General features: G+C 35.8%; 1 protein-coding gene across 1 annotated transcript in view; it reads left to right on the plus strand.

The window, feature by feature from the left end:
* The window catches only part of DHX36 (DEAH-box helicase 36), a 50,739-nt gene that overhangs the window by 1,512 nt on the left and 29,202 nt on the right, over positions 1 to 20,025 (plus strand). The window contains exons 2-9 of the mRNA XM_049628679.1: positions 6,379 to 6,503; positions 7,249 to 7,480; positions 11,321 to 11,359; positions 12,657 to 12,827; positions 14,569 to 14,648; positions 15,332 to 15,406; positions 15,553 to 15,719; positions 17,350 to 17,431. Of these exons, the coding sequence (XP_049484636.1) occupies positions 6,379 to 6,503; positions 7,249 to 7,480; positions 11,321 to 11,359; positions 12,657 to 12,827; positions 14,569 to 14,648; positions 15,332 to 15,406; positions 15,553 to 15,719; positions 17,350 to 17,431 (971 nt within the window). The remainder of the gene's footprint in view (positions 1 to 6,378; positions 6,504 to 7,248; positions 7,481 to 11,320; positions 11,360 to 12,656; positions 12,828 to 14,568; positions 14,649 to 15,331; positions 15,407 to 15,552; positions 15,720 to 17,349; positions 17,432 to 20,025) is intronic.

The following is a 20,025-nucleotide window of genomic DNA, read 5'->3' on the forward strand; positions in this document are numbered from 1 at the left end:
ATAAAAGGATGTGCACAGTAACTAGAAAAGTTACTCTTTATCAAGTTTTATTTAGCTCACATTATGGCTGTTGCCCTGGGGAATCTAAAGAAATATGATACTGAGAAATATGATATTGGTTGGGAAAATATGCGAACAGATGAAAAAATTAATCAGGAAAAATTGCTCATTATTTCCACCTGAAGCTAGTTGTGTTATGGATCATTCTGAATGGAATTCTGGATTTCTACCCCTTCCCAAACCTTCATTTTAGTAAATGTTACTACCATTTATTCACTTGCAACTCCCAAACAGGATTTATCTTTAATATTTCTCTTTCATTTCAGCAAATCTGCCTGCTCTTTTTATAATATATCCCAAATCCAACGACTTGTCTCCACAGCAGTTACCATAGATCAAGCCACTATTTTGTTCAGTGTTCTTGGCCTCCTAACTAGTCTTCTGGCTCCCACCCCTGCTCTCCACTGAGTCTGTCCTTTGTAGAACCACTCACAGTACTTTCAAAAGCAAAAAGTAGATTGCCTCATTCTCTAGCTCACAATTTGGGATTGGAAGCCAGGTCACATCTGTCTGAGTTGAATATATTTCAGTTGCATTCTAACATGTTTTACAGGAATCTTGGCAATATAGCTTCAATATACTAATAGGTTTCCCTCTGTGTACTTAACTCTCTGAGCCCATGTTCCCAATTTGATGTAATTGTAGCTTTTGTAAATATACTTCTATTTTTGCTTTGTATTACGATTCTTCTACCATTCTCTCTAAAATGCATCTCCGTCTTCTCTATCTCAATAGGACCATTTTTCAATGATCCAATGATTGGCTCATCCTACCTTTTTTTTTTTTTTTTTTTTTTTGACCACCTTCAGCCATATATGATTGCTTCCCAATTTCCCTAACTTTTAATTTTTAGGTAATCCCTATGTTTACAAAGTTACCACATTCTAGCAATGTGCTCTTTTTCTTTCAATTCTCATTTTTTTAAATTAATGATTGATATGTTTGAGACACTATCTTAAGCACTGTATTAATAGGGTGTAGGCCCTACCTTAAAGAAATTGTGGTGTAAGGGGCTGTTACAGGGATAGTTTACAATGTTAAAATATTAAAAGGAGAATGTGGATTATCATCTAACTCAGACTAGGAAGATTGTAGATTTTCCAGAGGAAATAACTCTTAATGTGAAACTTGGAAGATAGCGAAGTGTGTATGTTTGGAATTGGGGGATTTGGAAAGGGATTCTCAGGCAGAGGCAGCAGCACGTGCCACAACTTAGAGGTCAAGAGGAACATGTTCAAGGAACTGAAAGAATAAGAGCATGGGTGTTGGAGTGTGGTGAGATGAAGGCAGAGCAGTGGCTTTCAAACGTGTTGACAGTTTCCCACAGGAAGAAATACATGTTAATTTGCAGCCTAGTGTACAGGTATGTATAACTGAACAAAAAGTTTCATAAAATGATAATTATCCGTACATTGCTCTGAGTGTGGTGTTGGTATCTTTTTTGCTCTTTTTTTTTAATTGATACTGATAATGATTCTTTAATATAATTTTATAAGCAACAATCTGAAAAGCCTGGTACTAGAAAAATAAGCAGCGCCTTGAAATTCATTGACTTTCCCCTAGGAACTCCTGTAAGCCATTAAAGCACTTGAAACAAAATAAATTATTGAGTATGTGTTTAAATTCATTTTCATACCAGTATAGAGAATGAACTGAAAAGAGGCAGTTCTGGGACAGGGAGACCAGTTAAGTAGCCTTTGTAGTAATTAAGGTGAGAAATGATAGCTTAAATTAGGACATGAAGATGGATGGAAGAAAGTGGACAGATTAAAGCAATTTAGGAGATTCAAAAGTGATTTTATCTGGGAGGGAAGGGTAAAGCAAGTATGTATTAATAAATGGCATGTTTATGACTATATAAGAAACAGGCTTGATGGAGGAAGATAGACTCAGCTTAAGGACCCTGAGTTTGATGTTGTAGGGCATAAAAGTGAGGATTTCAGGGAGGTAGGAGGCCCTGTGGATCTGATGCCTAGAGAAATCTAGATTGGCAGTTCGTGGTCCTATGGATAGTAGGTCCTATGGATAGTGAATGGAGAAGACAAGTGGGTGCAGGCCTAAATTCTATAGATCATTGTTTTTCAGACTTGAAAGTCTTGGCACCTTTTTAAAATGTGGGACGAGGGTGGAGTGAGAGATTCTATTTTCCTGACAGAGTCCCAAATGGTGTCAGTGTTGCTAGTTTGGAGATCACTAGGGTTCAGTGTAGAGTAAAAAAATTTAAGGGTTGCAGTAAGAGAAGTTTCATAGATTCTTATCTAGGAAGGAACAGCCAGAGAAGAGGAAAATAAGGTGGATGTTGTTTTGGAATCCAGGAGCAGTGGTGAAGGCAGCAAAGGGTGTATGAAAAAAGGAAAGTAATCAAATAGTGGCAAATGCTACAGAGATGTCAAGTAAGGTAAGAACTCAGAATGTCTATTGGATTTAGCAACAAGGTCCTTGGCAACTTTAATGAGAGCCCTTTCTGTGGAGTGGTGGAGGTAAAAGCCAGATTGCAGGGGACTGACTAGTGAAGGAGAGGTGAAGAAATGGAGAACTTTTCAATCAGTTTTACTGTGAAGAGGAGAAAGAAAAATAGGGCAGTATCTGATAGGGTTGGGTGGATTCAAAAGAGGATTTTGTGTTGTAGAAGAGATTTGGGAGGCCTAGGTGGCTCAGTCTGTTAAGTGACCAACTCTGATTTCCTCTCAGATCATGATCTCATGGCTCCTGAGACCCAGTCCGGCTCCAAACAGACAGTGTGGAGCCTGCTCGGGATTCTCTCCCTCCCTCTCTTGTCTGCCCCCACTCCTGATGTGCACACACTCTTTCTCTGTCTCACAAAATAAATAAATAAACGTTTTTTCTTTTTAAGGTAAAGAAATTTGACTCTATTCCTGTTCATGTACTGATGGTAGGGAGTCAGTGGAGAGGAAACGTTTATCAGGTAGATTAAATTATGCTGCAGTAGTAAACAGCCTCCAAATCATAGGGAGCTATAACAACAAAGGTTGTTTTTCTACTCAAATTACTGGACCATTGGGAGTTAGGTTGAGAGTTCTCCTTATGAGAATGGTTCACAGAGCTCCACCCATCTGAAAAGTAGCTGGTTTTGGTGGCAGCTGGAGGGAATACAGTAAAGTGCTCTGATTCTTAAGAGACTCCTGTTTACATTTCTCTGGCCAGTAAGTCACATGGTCATGCTTACGTCATGGGTGGGAAAATGTACTTCTACCATATACCTGGAAAGAGGCAAACCAGAATATTGATCAGTAGGCTAATGACTACCAGAGAGAGATTTAGGAAAGGAATGTAAATCTCAATAGAAGGATTAGCCCTGAGGAGGTGAAAGGAATTGGACTGCAGAGTTTAGTGGAGAGATCAACTTTAAGCAGGAAAATGGCCTCCCAATTCCATTAACAGGAAGGAAGAGAACAAAGGATAGATTCTGATACAGGTGGACTTGGGTTCAGTGGCAATCAGTTGAGGACTTTTCCATTTGTTTTTGTTTTCTTTGTGAAATGTTGAGGGTGAACAGGAAGGTGGTAATGGTTTAAAATAGTTGCACACAATTAGAAGCTAATAAACGTAGACAATTTGCTGGATATCACTGTGGATCTTCTTTGCCAGGAATTTATGACTAAAAGCAAGGATATTTGAGGTTGTCCAAAAAAGGGGAAAACAAAAAAAATTAAATGCCATGATAAAATAAAATAGTCATGACACCCAAAACATGATTGAGATTCTCCATGCTTGAGGGGCGAGGTAGAGTGAAGGGTGATACCACTGGTAGAAGATTAGGAGGAGGTAACCTACCAAAAAAAAAAGGTTAGATCCGTGTTTGGAATTTTGGCACTCCTAAAATCTCCACTGCCCATAGCCTCTGGAGCCTCATTGTGGGAGAACCTTGTGAAAAACAATTTATAGGAGGTATAAGTTGTGTTTTTATTAAAAAGTATAAATTATTGGGTGCACCTGAGTGGCTCAGTCAGTTAAACGTCCCACTTTGGCTCAGGTCATTATCTCACAGTTGATGGGTTTGAGTCCTGCATCAGGCTCTGCCCTGAATGACTCAGAGGATGGAGCCTGCTTTGGATTCTGTCTCTCCCTCTTTCTCTATCCCTTCCCCCGCTTGTACTTTGTCTCTCTCTCAAAAATAGGTAAACATTAAAAAAAAAAAAAGTATAAATTATGTTTTCAGGGGCTTTTCATTTTTCAGTCATCCTGCCTTTTTTGTGAATATCTAAAACTCATACAGCAAGGTGAGAAGAACTTTTGTTCTGCTAGTAGAGATTAAAAAAAAAACTTCAAAATATAAGGTTTTGTTTGAAGAAATGTTATTCTGTGACTTTCAATTGGAAATAAATCATTCTTCAGAGAAGAAGTGCTTAATCTGTCCCATTTTGAAAGTGAGCAGAAGAAACAGTGCCTTTGGGTGGTTGAGGTGTTGGGAAAAATTAAGGAAACTTTGCTTGATAATGACTTTATATCTTGGGGTTCCTTCCTAGAGTAGTCTTTAATCATTAAAATGTCCTGTAGTTTCTAACTGCCAAGAAAAAACTCGATGACCATTTCATGTAGGTATACAAAGCAATAAATGTTAACATGTGCTGAGGACATTACAGAATTCAAAGTATAGGGCAGAAATGTTCCAGTAATGAAACTCTGTGTTGGGTGTTCCCAAGACCACTCAGGTTCCGTAATTTACTAGAAGGAATTGCAGAACTCTGAAGAGCTGACATACGCAATGTTTTGGGGTTTTTTACAGCAGATCTTTACAGATTAAAATCATCACAGGTAAAAAAGATGCATAGAGCAGTCTAGGAGAAACCAGGTACAAGCTCCTAGTCTTGGTGGAGACTACACACCCTATACTATGAAGAGATACATTAGTCTGATATATAAACCATTTTAACGAGATTTTCATGCTGTATAGTTAAAAAAAAAATGATGGGCTTTAGTACCTGTCAATAAACAGATTTTGCTCTAACCTGTGCTTCCTTATGGCTTTCCTATCAGCCAGAGTTTGGACTTGTTAATTGTATAAGCATAATGATTGTTTTAGTAAACTTTTCAGTTAAGTTGCAGAAGTCTTCTGGAATTTCCCAGAGATCTGCTTGTATTCTTTTTGTGTATTTCTTTAAAGAGAAAAATGGATTTAACACAAAAGTCATGCACACTCATTGCAAAAAATAGATTCAGCCATCATCCTTTTGGCAAACTTCTCTGCAGCATCTACTGTGTGTCAGAAATACATCTGGGGGCGCCTGGGTGGCTCAGTGAGTTAAGTGTCCAACTTTGGCTCAGGTTATGATCTCACGGTTCGTGGGTTTGAGCCCCGTCTTGGGCTCTGTGCTAACAGGTCAGAGTCTGGAGTCTGCTTTGGATTCTGTCTCCCCTCCCCTGCTAGTGCTCTGTTTCTCTGTCTCTCAGAAGTGAATAAACATTTAAAAAAATATAATAATAATACAGCTGGAAGACATACTGCAAAAATGTAGAATATAAAGTGAATAATCTATTTCAGTATTAATAATAATGAAAATAAGATTGTGCTGCATATATTTTCTACGACTGGTTTTTTTTTGTGTGTGTGTTTTTTTTTTCATTTAATATCTTGGTCGTCTTTCCTGTCTGCACACTTGAGGAAAAACCTACCCTCTCTTAACTACTCTGTTTAAATTCAACTAGTTACAATGTACAATTATAAATGAACAGTTGTAAAAGTTCTTGTTCTTACTGTGTACAGTGTAATTCCTATCCTGTCTGGTATTGTTTGTTTAATTCTCTTCTGAAGCAGCTACATCATCACCATATTGGAGCATCATCTTCATGAATGTTGATCAATTTTATTTATTTCCTCTGAGCTCAGCCTTCTTCCTAATGTATTCATCTTTTTACTGTAAGAACTTTAAAGTGCTCATTGCCACCAAATATTATTTCCAGTTTTCAATTAGATTTTTTTTTTAAACCAAACATTTGTGTTTTAGTAACTTTAATTGTGAGTATCTTTGAAAATTTCAGACAGAAAAATTTATAATAATCAGTACGTGAGAGGGTAGAAGAAAAAGGAACCGAAGTTTTAGTAAGGGATGTAAATGTACTTTCTTTGCCAGTTATATTGCAGCTAATTTTATAGGTATATATAGCAGAAAAAGGATATATACAAAAATATTAACATTAGGTCTATGAAGTGAAATTGGACTAGAGCACCTGGTAGGGCAATTTTAAGTTTCATATGAATGTTGGATATATATATCTGCTCTTTTGTTTTAGTTATCAAATGATTTTGTACATGCTTTCTAGTGTTGATAAGGATACTGTTTGCTTTGCACAAAATAGAGAGCTGTAGTACACATGGATGAACGTCGAGAAGAACAAATTGTGCAGCTGCTGCATTCAGTCCAAGCTAAGAATGATAAAGATTCGGAAGCACAGATATCCTGGTTTGCTCCTGAAGATCACGGGTAAAGCAAAACACATTCTTTTAAAGAATGGACTGAGTAGCACTTCTTTCATAGCATTGGCTAGGGGGGAGAAAAAGATAATAAAAATAACCTCTTTAGACTCTTCAATAAGTGAAATTTAACCTTGAAGTAAGCCTTTTTCTTATATAGACTGACTCTATTTGGTGGTAGATTGAAAAAAATCCAGATGGCACATTCATTCCACAGAAAGCTAAATGGTAGGAATAGTCTATTTGGGTATGTGATCATTATTAAGTTATTGTTTATTGTTTTCCTTTTCACCATCTTTGTATTTCCAAAATTCTGGGAGAAATCTGTAAGAAGTTAAATTGTTGCTATTTTAGGATGATTACAGGGGCTGTACCATTTAGAGGAAAAATTAAGAGAGGTTTTTCTGGGACTGTATAATGTAGCATCCCATTTATAAGCACTCAGAAATGGTGGCAGGAAGAAAATGGAAGTTGTGAATTGAAGCTTAGACAAATCAGAAAAATACGGTAAGTCATTGCAATGGAGGGATGACTTATGTGAATTTTAATTTTTTTAGCTACACAAGGAATAACTTGTAATATCTATTTACACGGAGGAAAACTTTGAATTCATTATAAAAATCTAAGTATTTTCCTAATTGAGCTAAGAAAGAATAATAGCTGGTGATTTTAAAATAAATAGCATATTGTTTTGTTTCAGGGCTCTAGCAGCTCTTCATTTAACCTTATATCATTTTTTTATTTTGTCAAAATAGTTACGGGACTGAAGCTCCTGCTGAGAGCAAACCAAACTCAGAGAAAAAACTTGAGGACCAGGAAAAGAAATTGATAAATCAAGAAAAGAGGACATTTAGAATCAGGGACAAATATATTGACAGAGATTCTGAGTATCTCTTGCAAGAAAATGAACCTGATGTAACCTTAGACCAACAACTATTGGAAGATTTACAAAAGAAAAAAAGTGACCCTCGGTATATTGAAATGCAGGTAATGGAAAGCAAGATGTGGAAAAAGTTTTTTGTCATTTCTTCTCACACTTGATAAAAATATATTTACGTTTAGAAGTAGCTACGTGGTATAGATCAGTGGTATTTCTATAGACTGTTCTCTGTGGGGATTCTTTCTCTTATACCAGAGAAAAGCATTGGGAGTGGAATTGCATATAACCTACAGCAGCTTACATAGTGAGGAGAAGAAATTAGTTTAACCTTTCTTGGACAGTTTTGTGAGATGTCGTAAGAGACAAGGTGGTTAGAATTGTAAGGTTTCTAGACCATTTAATCCAACTCCTTCCTTTTACAGATGATAAAATTAAATACCCCAAAGTTATGATGTGCATATGTTCACCAGCATTTTAAAGATAAGACTGTGACAAGAACAGAAATTCTGAGTTTTTCAGTATGTTCTTTCTATGGTAGGCAAGATATTTTTAGGTCCCTTCCTGTTAAAACATAAAATTTACACTTTGTGGATATTGTAGAGATAGATATAATAAAATGTTCACGTGTATTTCTTTTAAGAGAAAATGAGGAAATTCTGAGGGCCACATCTTTAATATGCAAATATGTATTACTCTTTGTGAGAAAGGCAGAATATCACCTGTCCCATAGGAAAGAAAGGATCCATTGACTGTCGTTGATCAGGTTGGATATCCTGATTAGAACAGTTGAGGTAAAGGGGCACCTGGACTGCTCAGTCGGTTAAGTGTCTGACTCTCGGTTTTAGCTCACTCATGATCTCAGCTTCATGAGTTTGAGCCCTGCATTGGGCACTGCACTGACAGCACAGAGCCTACTTGGGATTCTTTTTCTCCCACTTTCTCTGCCCCTCCCCTGCTCATGCTGTCTTTGTCCCTCTCAAAATAAATAAACTTAAAAAAATTATTTAAAAAAAAAAAGTGGGGCACCAGGGTGGCTCAGTCAGTTAAGCATCCAACTTCAGCTCAGGTCATGTCATGATCGCAGGTCTGTGAGTTTGAGCCCCGTGTCGGTCTCTGTGCTGAGAATTCAGAGCCTGGAACCTGCTTCAGATTCTGTGTCTCCCTCTCTGTCTGCCCCTCCCCTGCTCATGCTTTGTCTCTGTCTCTCAAAAATGAAAAAATTAAAAAAACAAAAAACAGTAAGGTTGTCCAGAGGGGAATTGTGTAATTTTTTGATGCCTATGTAGTGAAAATATGATTCCAGGACAGGAGACTTCAAGTTTAATCATTTCAGATTATTGTGGTTGAGAGCAGAGCTTCTTTTACAGCCTTAGAAAGAAGGAGATTTAGCTCCTATCTCTCTGCTTTGTTTGGAGGACAGACTCAAATATTAAAAATGTGTGAGTGATCCAGTAAGGAAGTTAGGAGAACAAATGTGTAAAACATTCTTCCTATTGGCTAGACACTTACAAACACTTCACATGTACTACATCATTTAAACCTCCCAACAACCCTGTGTAAGAAATTCTGCATATTTGTGATGGAGAGGGGAAAAAAATCTTAGGTTAAGTGACCTATCTACAGTTGCACAGCTAGTAACAGAATCCAGTCTAAAATTCAGATGTGTTGGGTGCCTGGGTGGCTCAGTTGGTTGAGCCCCTGACTCTTCTTTTCAGCTCAGGTCATGATCTCACAGTTGTGCCATCAAGCCCTAGGTTATGTGGAACCTGTTTGGGATTCTCTGTCTCCCTCTCCTTTGCCCTTTCTCTGCTTGTGCTCTTGCTCTCTCAAAATAAATAAAATAAAAAATAAAATAAAAGTTAGATGTGCTTAAGAGCTCAACTTTTTAATCCTTTTTGGTAATATGCCATTGTTATAATTTATTTAATAAATATTAATTTTCCATTTTTTACACGTTTGTCATTGTGCTGTGTTTTCTGAAGACTAATAAGACATTTCCTGTATTCAAGCAGCTTATAATCTTCATTGTCTCATATCTCAGGGTTACAGCCAGAAATTAGGAAACAGAAGGGTTGTCTGTCTTGATAAAGAATATTGGGTTGTAATTGTCTTCAGCATTTACATATTTAGAAAGCAAATGTGGTTAATGCTAGTTTCAAATTTAATGGGAGAGCTTCTATATATTTATATATTGAGATGGTTACATTGAAGTACATGAAGTACTTCTAGAAATCATTAAATGGTTTTAAATAATGTATTATAATAAAAAATTACCAACAAAAGTGTGGCAACTTGTTTCAAATTGCTAGAATTCATTCAAGTCATCACATTGCCTTGTTTTTTATGGTACTGAGAATTACCTGACTGACCATAACCAAGCAGGCATATATAGCATAGTTAATAATGCTAATATATATATGTGTGTATATATATAATGCTAATATATAAACAATGTGTTATATATATTATAATGCTAGTATATAATATATAGCGTATAGTTAGTAATGCTACCCTGTATATTTGAAAGTTGCTAAGAGCTTAAAAGTTCTTGTTATAAAGAAAAAAATTGTAAATATGTGTGATGATGGATGTTAACTAGACTTAACTTTGGTAATCATTTCATAGTACAAGAAGATACTGAATCATGTTATACACCTGAAACTATTATAATGTTGTATGTCAATTACATCACAATAAAAAAAATAGTGGGGGATTTTTTTTATTCTCCTATTTTGACAAATCAAGTAGGCAAAAAATGAGGGCAATATTTCAAGAAATAAAAATTTTTGAAAAATGGCGATAATATACTGGATTACCTGGGATGGTTCTAATTTTACTGCTTTTTTTTTTCTTTTCAATAAAGGAAGTTTATTAAAGCTATGGTTTGTTTTTTCATGTTATAATGTACCTAGGTCATTGTAAACCATAATACTCTTAAGTGTATGTCTTTTTCATGTAGTGTAGGTTTTCAGAATTGCAAAGACATCATCAAATAAAAGATACAGGAGTTAATCATTTCTTCTTGGGTGTTTCAGTTGCAATTCACCAAAAATTAAGTAGCTTATATGTGTCAGAAACTGCTACTTTTTATACAAAGGTTTTTCATTCAGATTCCTTGCAACCTTGTGAGATACAACCTTTGAGGGATTCAGGATCCAAGTTTGTCTTAAGATCTTAGCTCTTAAATGGTAGGACCAGATTTTCTTCACATGTTACTTGTTTTATGTATTTATTTTTTATTTTGTTTAATGTTTATTTAGTTTTGAGAGACACTGACAGAGTGAGAGCGGGGGAGGGGCAGAGAGAGAGAGAGAGAGAGAGAGGGAGACACAGAATCCAAAGCAGGCTCCAGGCTCTGGGCTATCAGCACAGAGTCCGACATGGGGCTTGAACCCACGAACTGTGAGATCATGACCTGAGCCGAAGCCGGACGCTTAACTGACTGAGCCACCCAGGTGCCCCACATGTTACTTGTTTTCAATTTTCTTTGATTCTCAAAGGCAAGTACCCAGAAGTACTTAATCTGTACCAGTGCCTTATGGATTAGTAAATGGTGGATTGATGGTTGGGAAAATGAATTGTGATAGCAAAACAAATCTAAAATGAATATATAAAACAAACAAAAGATGGTAAAAGTAATTTAGGGACTACAAGAATGCACATTAGATGACAGATCAGATTGCATTTTACTGCCACTTTAAACTCAAAGAAAGTGTCTCCACTCTGTTGAATGTAATGGAATTCTCTTTTTCAGTGTTTTAAAAATAAAGGGGATTGTTAAGTTCATGAGTTCTTTTTTATAAAAATTCTTTTTTAAGTTTTGATACTTGACATAATCAATGAAGTAATAATATTTTGGGATTCTAGCATATTTATGATAATGTTCTGATTACCATGATTGTAATTTGATTCTTTTGTGAAAATTAACAATTGTTTTTAATTTTCAGCATTTCAGGGAAAAGCTGCCTTCATATGGAATGCAAAAGGTAAAATAAATACTATATCCTTTAATTTGCAAAATACTTAAAATATAATTCTTTTAAGATCTATATCAAAAAATACAAACTAAAAAACTTTCCTCTGAAGGATATTATTGAAAGTTCATTTTATTCTTTTGAATTTTTGAAAGACCAAAAGAAAAAAATGGTCATGAAACCATTTTCCTGAACTTTTCTCATTTCTGTCTATAAATGAAATGTTTAGAACTTTAAGAAAAATAGAATTTTCACATGTAAGTTATCTTGGGTAAATACCCTTACTCCTAATTTGAGACCAAACATTTTAATTAAAATTGAGACACTACTGAAAATAGAGTACTTTAGTTAATTTATTATGCTTTATTACATAGTTACCTTATAGAGAGTAATACAGTCCTCCATCCTACTCTGTTCTCTCAGCCTTACTTTGTTTTGATTAAAGTTTTGGTTAAGTACCACCTGCCACAGTGTTTTTTCCTCCCTTAGGCTGGTGTAAATTCTTGAGGACAGAGTGTTCACTATGTATTACTTGACTCAGAGACACCCCCCCTCCCCCCAGTAAATATTGAATGAATTAATCACATGCTGTACAAGCTATAATTTCATTGTTTAAACTTGGAACTTGTTCTGATATATGTATAGTGTGTTAAAGTAGATGGGAAAATTTTTAAAGGTGAGTTTTCAAAATGTAGATAATAATAACCTCCAATACTACTGTGAAGTAGTAGGATGGTCTTATTAATATAGTGAATATTACTATTAAAAATATTAGTGTTTATCTAAAAGTTTTAAGAAAGACCTTCCCCAAATGTGAGGTTTTCCAGATATTTGAAGTTTACCCCTTTGATTTAGGTGTTTACAAACTTTAATTATTTGAAAGGAAATACATTATAGACTTCCTTGTTCTCTGGAACAGCATACAAAACTTGTTCCGCAGACAAAGCCGTATTGTTTGAGTTTTGATATAACCCCTTAATGTCTTCAGTAGTTGGTTGGGTATTGGGATTTTTCTTGTACTCAGTAGTCGTACACTCAGCATTCTTTTTAATTAATGTTTATTCTTATGTGTAGAACTTAGAGCTGTCTCTTCTACTTCCTGTTGGTGTGTTTTCCTTTCATAGTGCCTTGTGTTTGTTTTTTTCATAATTTGTTGCTGCTTTTCTCTTGAAAACAGGTAGACCCAGATACACAAACTGTCAGCATTGCATTTAACAAATGGTTACCTTCAGTTTGATGTTATTTTGATTACTACTTTTTCAGTTAGTCACTATGTGATGTTCTTCACTTATTTTCCATTTTGAAATAGGAATTAGTGAATATGATTGATAACCATCAAGTAACAGTAATAAGTGGTGAAACTGGTTGTGGAAAAACTACTCAAGTTACTCAGTTCATTTTGGATAACTACATTGAAAGAGGAAAAGGATCTGCATGCAGGATAGTTTGTACTCAGCCAAGAAGAATTAGTGCCATTTCGGTAAGTAATGTCTCACTTCTTAAAATTCCCCACCTTATTTTCCATCCTCCTAGTCTTGCTGGAACTAAACTGCTTTGAAGGTTTGTAATAGTTCTTAAATATATTTAGGATGTGTTGTTTTGAAAGTAAATATTTGGTAGTAAAGACCAAAATCTTGAATGACCTCTTATTGATAATAGATGTTCATGAGTTTAAGATAAATTATAAATTCAGGTAAATTTTAGTATAAAATTAGAAGAAGAGAAAGCTGATGAATTTTTGTGGGATTATAAACTCCAAATAATCCCCATCAGTATAGATGCTTTAAATGTTACCACTTGATTCATTCAGCATTGTTTTTTGGTTCTCAGATTGTTTTTTCAGTATGTAAGTACACTGATGGTGAAAGCAGGAAGCCTTGTATATTTTAGCTGCATTTTAAATTTTTTTTAATGCAATTGCTCAATAAGAGGGAATTTATCATAAAAATTAAGATACTATTTTAGGTTTATCCTATTAACACTTTGAGGTACATGTTGATTACAAACAACAGCATTTCTGTTTGTTTAGTTAGATGACCTAGTTAAATGTATGAGTTATGTATTCTTTAAATATGTTAGGGGTTTCTTGCAACATTTGATGGGTATAGTGAATTTATTTCAGTGTTACATGGTTTTTTGTGTAAATTTAAATTATAAAGATTTACAGTTATGTTTAGTTGTATGATACTGCTATTTATCATCTCCAGGTCATTTAATAAAGAATTTGGTTAGAGACTGTGTTACCAATTATGACAATACTTTGGAGGAAATAACAGTATACATTTTAAACCATGATTTCTAAAGAAAGTACAGTAGCCTTTTTGGTAGAATCATATTTCTAGAAATTATATAAGATGACAGAATGGCAAAAAAGAACCACTTTTGGTATAGTACAATTATATAGCTAGATTTAAGTAAGTTAAAAATATCAATTTTCACTAATATAATATTACACATATATATTGACAGTGGGAAGAAATACTGACTAGGTTATTTTTTGTTTATTTTCCCAAGATCTGTTGGTACTTGAATGGGCAATTTAGTAAGTAATAAAAAGTGAAATAGTGGCCTAACTCAGTGTATACAGGATGTACTGACTGGAAAGTTTTATTTCTGAAGTATTGTTTCTTAATTATGCCATTTTCTATTTCTAATCTCATAAATCACTGTTCTGTCACAAGATGTCTATTGGTTACTTGTAGTTACATAAATCTGCATTGGATTATCAATTCCAAGTTAATTTTTGGCAGCCATAACTTTTAGAACAAAACCAAGAACCAGGAATGAAGCAACACCAATGTCTACCAAAAACAAAATCTCGAGGAACAAAAAGTACCAACATGTATTTGCCCTCAAATTATATACAAGGTTTATAAGTTTAGACCATGATTTCTAACTGTTTTAGAAAAGTTCAAAAGAAAGGTAGAGATGAATGAGAGGATGCTATATAGAAAGGCAGTTTGAAAATAGCGATGAGAATTTGGCCTTGAAGGGCTTTTTAAGAGAAAGTGAAAAGTCAATGTAAGAGGCAGTAGTCTGCAGCTTTTAAGGGACAATACACGGTTTTAGAACCCTTGAATTTTAGTATCTGTCTCTTTTTTTAAACTCCTGAAAATCTGATGAACATTTTTTCCAGAAATCCCAGATTTTATGGATGTTCAAGATATTTGTCCTAAAGGAAATCCTATTTTCTTTGTAAATGTCTTTTATTTTGATTAAAGGTTGCAGAGAGAGTGGCCGCAGAAAGGGCCGAATCTTGTGGCAATGGTAATAGTACCGGATACCAGATTCGTCTCCAGAGGTAAAGAATGTTCACCTCTTGTATACAGGTAGATTTTAGTGAAACTTTGAAGTTAGAGATTCAAAAGAAAGATTGCCCCCTATCTTTATGTTGATTACTATTAAAATTGACATTTAAAGTAACTGCAGCATAGGAAGCTTGCAAACTACAAACTCCTGTTTGGATTGTCTTTTTTTAAAGTGTGCTTTTATATTATTAAATGACTAGAGAAATCACTTACCTGGATATACATTAGTAGATCATCACTGCACTTGAAAGGAGTTGCTGTCATGTATCTTTTGGTACCACCATCCACTGCCATTCCCCCCCCCCCCCCATTGACTTTATTGATTTTGGTATCTTTAACTTACCGTATATCTGTAGTCCTTTTCTGGAGCTCAAGATTCCATTTAGCTTTTTAAATGAACTGATTTTTCAGTCACTGAACAGAAATTTAGGCCCCTAAGTGTTGTTTTCTGAATGTTAATGGTTATACCTTTAAAAAGACATCATTGATGTATCGTGACAGTGAAAATAATGTATAGTGAACTTGAATGTAGTATTTCCCATTACTCTGTTGTGGTAAGCATTCCTATAACCAAAAAGTTAATTGTGAAGATTTTCTTTTAAACTTGTGTGGTACTTAGTAATTTGCTTAGTAAAGACACTAAAACCAAAACTCATATCCTGTCTTTCATTCACAGTCGGTTGCCAAGGAAGCAGGGTTCTATCTTATACTGTACAACAGGAATTATCCTTCAGTGGCTGCAATCAGACTCGTGAGTATGTTTCACTTCAGGACAGACATTTAGTTAGACATTAGCAAAAGATGTCAGTATTAAATTGGATTTTACTAATTATTAAAGTAGAATGGTTCCGTTGTTGAATTTTGTACTAAGTTTCATACTTCACACTTTTGCTTTAGGCGTCTGTCCAGTGTTAGTCATATTGTGCTTGATGAAATCCATGAGAGAAACCTACAGTCAGATGTTTTAATGACTGTTATTAAAGATCTTCTCAATTTTCGACCTGACCTGAAAGTCATATTAATGAGTGCGACATTGAATGCTGAGAAATTTTCAGAATATTTTGGTGAGTAAATTTTATGATTATTGCTTTAGGAAGTTATCACAAAGCCACTGAATTTAGAGTTAATAAAATTTAAAAAAAAATCAAAAAGCTAATACATTTCTAGGTACCAGGTACTTAAAATAAATGTTTAGTAAATATTCTCCTAGCTTCTAATCTCATAGATTAGAGAATTGAGCCTATTTTTGAAAGGTGGCATCATCTGTGTTAGAGTGAAGACATGTAGGCTTTTGGTGCCACCATCAGGTAATTAAGGTGGCATCAATGAGTTCAAACCACAGGTTTGAATAATTTTTTGAACATTTTTTTTGTGATTGTTCTGTGGTTTTCATGTACTGTCACAGGCTAGAGTGGCAGCGTGCTAATACTAATAGTACTCATGGACACTTCTGGAACACATTGAGTGTGCCAGGTGTACTGTATTTGGCACTGTATCATCTTAACACCTCGTGAGGTAGGTGCTAGTATTCCCATTTTTGCCGATGTGTCTTTCCAGTATGCCTTGTAATGGTTGCATAATTAAGAGAGGGTTGAGGGGTGCCCGGGTGGCTCAGTCGGTTAAGCGTCTGACTTCACCTTCAGCTCAGGTCATGATCTCATGGTTTATGAGTTCGAGCCCTGCATTGGGCTCTTGTGCTGACAGCTCAGAGCCTGGAGCCTGCTTTGGATTCTGTGTCTCCCTGTTTCTCTCTACCCCTCCCCAGCTCGCTCACTGTCTCTCAAAAATAAGTAAATGTTTAAAAAAAGAGTTGAGAGGATTTGAAACAAATTTTGACTAGCTGTAGAGTACATTTTTTAAAAAATATGCTTATCTGTTTTGCTTCCAGTTGTAGGAGAAGGAGAGGAAAATGGTGGGGGGTGGGGTAAGGGTGAATAGTTAAAATGGAAGCTTAAAGACGTGTGAAATTAGTTGCTTGTATTGTTTTGTTTGTTTGTTGTTGTTTTGATGCATGGTCCAGACCTAACATTGAATAAACTGCTCAAACTTGTGCAATTCACAGGCAGAGCTGTGAGACCACCTGAGATACTTTTTGACCTCTGATGCTATGTTGGCCTTGGTTTACAATGTATACTGCTTATTTTGCATGGTCTGAAATAGAAGTAGCATTTAAGTAACAGTACTAAGAGAGGTAGTTTTTTTTTTTTGTTTTTTTTTTAACTAGTGTTTCTAAAATAATAAGTAACAATTTAATATTTTGCTATGTCTTATTTAAACTACTTTTTTTTTCTCTTTTCCTGATTCTGGGTACCATAAGAGTAGTGCTTCTTAAGTTGATTTCACTAAAACTTGGGTTCTGCTGGTACCATCTTGACTAGTGATGGAGAGGAAATAGACTTCCAACTATTGAGTTATGAGTCCAACTTAAAATGCTCTATTCTTTGATATATTGTGTTACTTTGTAGAACCGTGATGCGTGTGTACAGTTTGGTAGCAGTAAAATGGTAGTAAGTGAAGAGTAGACTGCTACTTTTCATTAAATTCATTATGGAAAAATAGGGTACAATTGTAAAAGTGCCAGGACCATCTTTGAACTTAAGAAAGGTAAGAAAGGTATTGGCCTATTTATAATCTGTTAATTTTTTTTTTTTTAAACATTTTGAGTATAGATTTATGTCTTGTCTGCCATAATAGGTAACTGTCCAATGATACACATACCTGGTTTTACTTTTCCGGTTGCGGAGTATCTTTTGGAAGATATAATTGAAAAAATAAGGTAAGTAAATATTAGGAAATAAGAGCTTTAAAAATACTAATGCCACCTTTTTTTTCTGTTAAACTTTAATCTCAGAAGCTCTTTTTTAACCACTACCTTCTAAAACATCGTTTTTCCTTAAATCAGGGATTCCTAGACTTGGTTGCACATTAAAATCACCTGGAGCCCTTTAAATTCCAGATGCCCAATTCACACTCCCTACCTTAATTACATTACAAAATCTGGGCTGGTAGCCAGGCATCAGTTTTTTAAAGCTCCCTGGACAGCAAAGTTTGGGAACCTTTGTTATTAGTGCTTGAACCTCTCCTCTGATTGTCCTACCAAGTTTTCAGTTTTTGCTGGCTTCCATTGCCTACCCTTTACATAAGATTTCCCCTGAGGGTTCTTAATTAGCCTTTTTTCAGTCTCTCATGGTTTCACTGTGCCATCCTGTTTCCATGGCCATAGCTGTGTATTTTCACAGCTCTCAGAGCTGGAGCTTCTGAAGCTCTTCCTGAACTTTGCATTTGGTATCTAACTCTCTACTCAGCAGCATTCCAGTACCACAGGTACCTTGAAGCTCACATTTTTCCAGCTGAAATCATTATCTTCTATTCATTCCCCACCGTGCTTCCACCAAAACGTTAAAATGAAATAATTTCTCTTTGCAAGTTTACCTTACCATGGTTACTATCCTCCACGCAGTGTCTGAGCTGTAAATCCAAAGACTAATATGTACCAAGCAGTTGATAAATCATACCAGGATATGTTAACTGCTCTACATGCCTAGTAACTCAGTCTAAATCATTCTGTACTCCCACCTTTCCCACAGTACAAACCCTGAGAGCTTTCTCCTTGCATGTGCCCTCTCATTTCTGTTTTCTCTGCTTAAGGTTGTTATTGTCTCTTCCGTGCTAGTAGTTCCTCTTCTGGTACTGTCTTCACTCTCATATATATGTGAGAGTGCCATGTATTTTCCTACAAAATCTGGTTATGTGAACTTTCTCCCCTTTGTCAAGCCTCCTGAAATTTTTCTTTAAAAACTTGTTTAAGGACCTTTATGTTTGTCATGACCTGTAGCAGAATACCTCAGCTAGTATACCCAAATTATTGATCCCTTCAGCACTCTGGCCATTAGCTACTAACAGCCTTCTCCGAGGGGATATACCAATTAATATTTGAATTTCTTGTTGAGGGAAGGGCTGGGAAAACACAGCCCATAGGATCAGGTTCCTGTTCCCTAGTTAGTCATCCCAAAGCTCTTTACAATCTGGCTCTATCCTTTTTTTCTAGTCTTATGTGTCTCCTGGTGTACCTGTGCTAAATGTACCATTCCCTAATATGCCAGTCAGTGCCCTTTCATTCACGATTTTGTGCTTTGTTACATGCTATGTTGTCCTTTTAGACACCTTCTCCACCCTTTATGTATAAACTTAATTATGTAAGAACAAATTCCAACTTCACTGTCTGTTAAGCTTTTTCTTATCCCTCCCATAGAGTGGGTTGCTTTCTCATCAACCTGTAGCAGGTTTATCATATCTCTTAAAATACTTACCATATTGTCAGGTACTTCACCTTTATATTTACCTCTTGCAATAGATTTCAGATTTGTCCAAGGTCAAGCATTTTGTCCTGTTCATCTCTATAACTAGAGTACAGCACAGTGCCTGGCCTATAGTAAACATGCAAATAAATATACGGACAGATAGGGAAACACTTGTGTTTTAAGATTCCACAGCTTACTTGTTAAGTGAGAAAACGGAAGTGATGGTGGGAAGGTGAAAACAAAGATCCTACAGTCGGTTTTACATGGAGAAAAGTCTGTTCAATTTTTTGGGTGGACATTTAAACAGATTTTTATTAAACTTCATGCCTGCCCTGTGCATTAGGGTCTGATCATAAAACAAGGAAAGACTTGGTACCTATCCTCAGAGCTTAAATGTAGACAGAAAGACATAGAAGCTGTCCTGTAAAGTATGACTGACCCATTCTGGAAGAAGTAAAGAATGTATTGGGAATGAGGTTATGTAGCAGGGATAGACTGGGCAAGTGAGGAAAGTAGTGAAATTCAGGGTAGGAAAAAGGGAAGTGTGTATATCAGAGAGATTAAGTAGTTCCTCTCACTAAAAGTGAGAGAGGGTATCTTAATCGTCTGTGCTCTGGTTTTGTCATCAGTAAGCTTTATTATGCTTTCTCTCTTCAATTCCACTTTGCACCATTCCTCTCACTTCCTACTGTGGCACATTTACCAGTTATTTTCTAGTAACAGGTGACAGTAGTGCAAGTAAAGTTTGAGGGAACAGTAAGCTAAAATTATTTAATGATGAATTGCTTTCTTAAGCTCTGTAGAAGGCAGGGAATGTTCAGGGAACTGTAACTAAAGAGTCTCGGAAGCAAAAGAAGGGTGTATGTGCCCTTGTCATCCCCTAGTCAGCCCCTAGTCAGCCCTAAGAGGGGAGTTGAAGGAAGGTGATCCCTCGACAGAAGTTTTCAGGCGAAGCCCCCATCTGTCCCTTCCCAGAAGAAGAGCTGAACTGAAGGGAAGGAAACAGGGTGAAGATGATATGGAGGGTTGTCATTGGGCACTTGGCCGGGGAGGGGGGGTGGGTTGAAGC

Source organism: Panthera uncia, chromosome C2, assembly GCF_023721935.1.
Source record: "Panthera uncia isolate 11264 chromosome C2, Puncia_PCG_1.0, whole genome shotgun sequence".
Taxonomy (NCBI): Eukaryota; Metazoa; Chordata; class Mammalia; order Carnivora; family Felidae; genus Panthera; species Panthera uncia.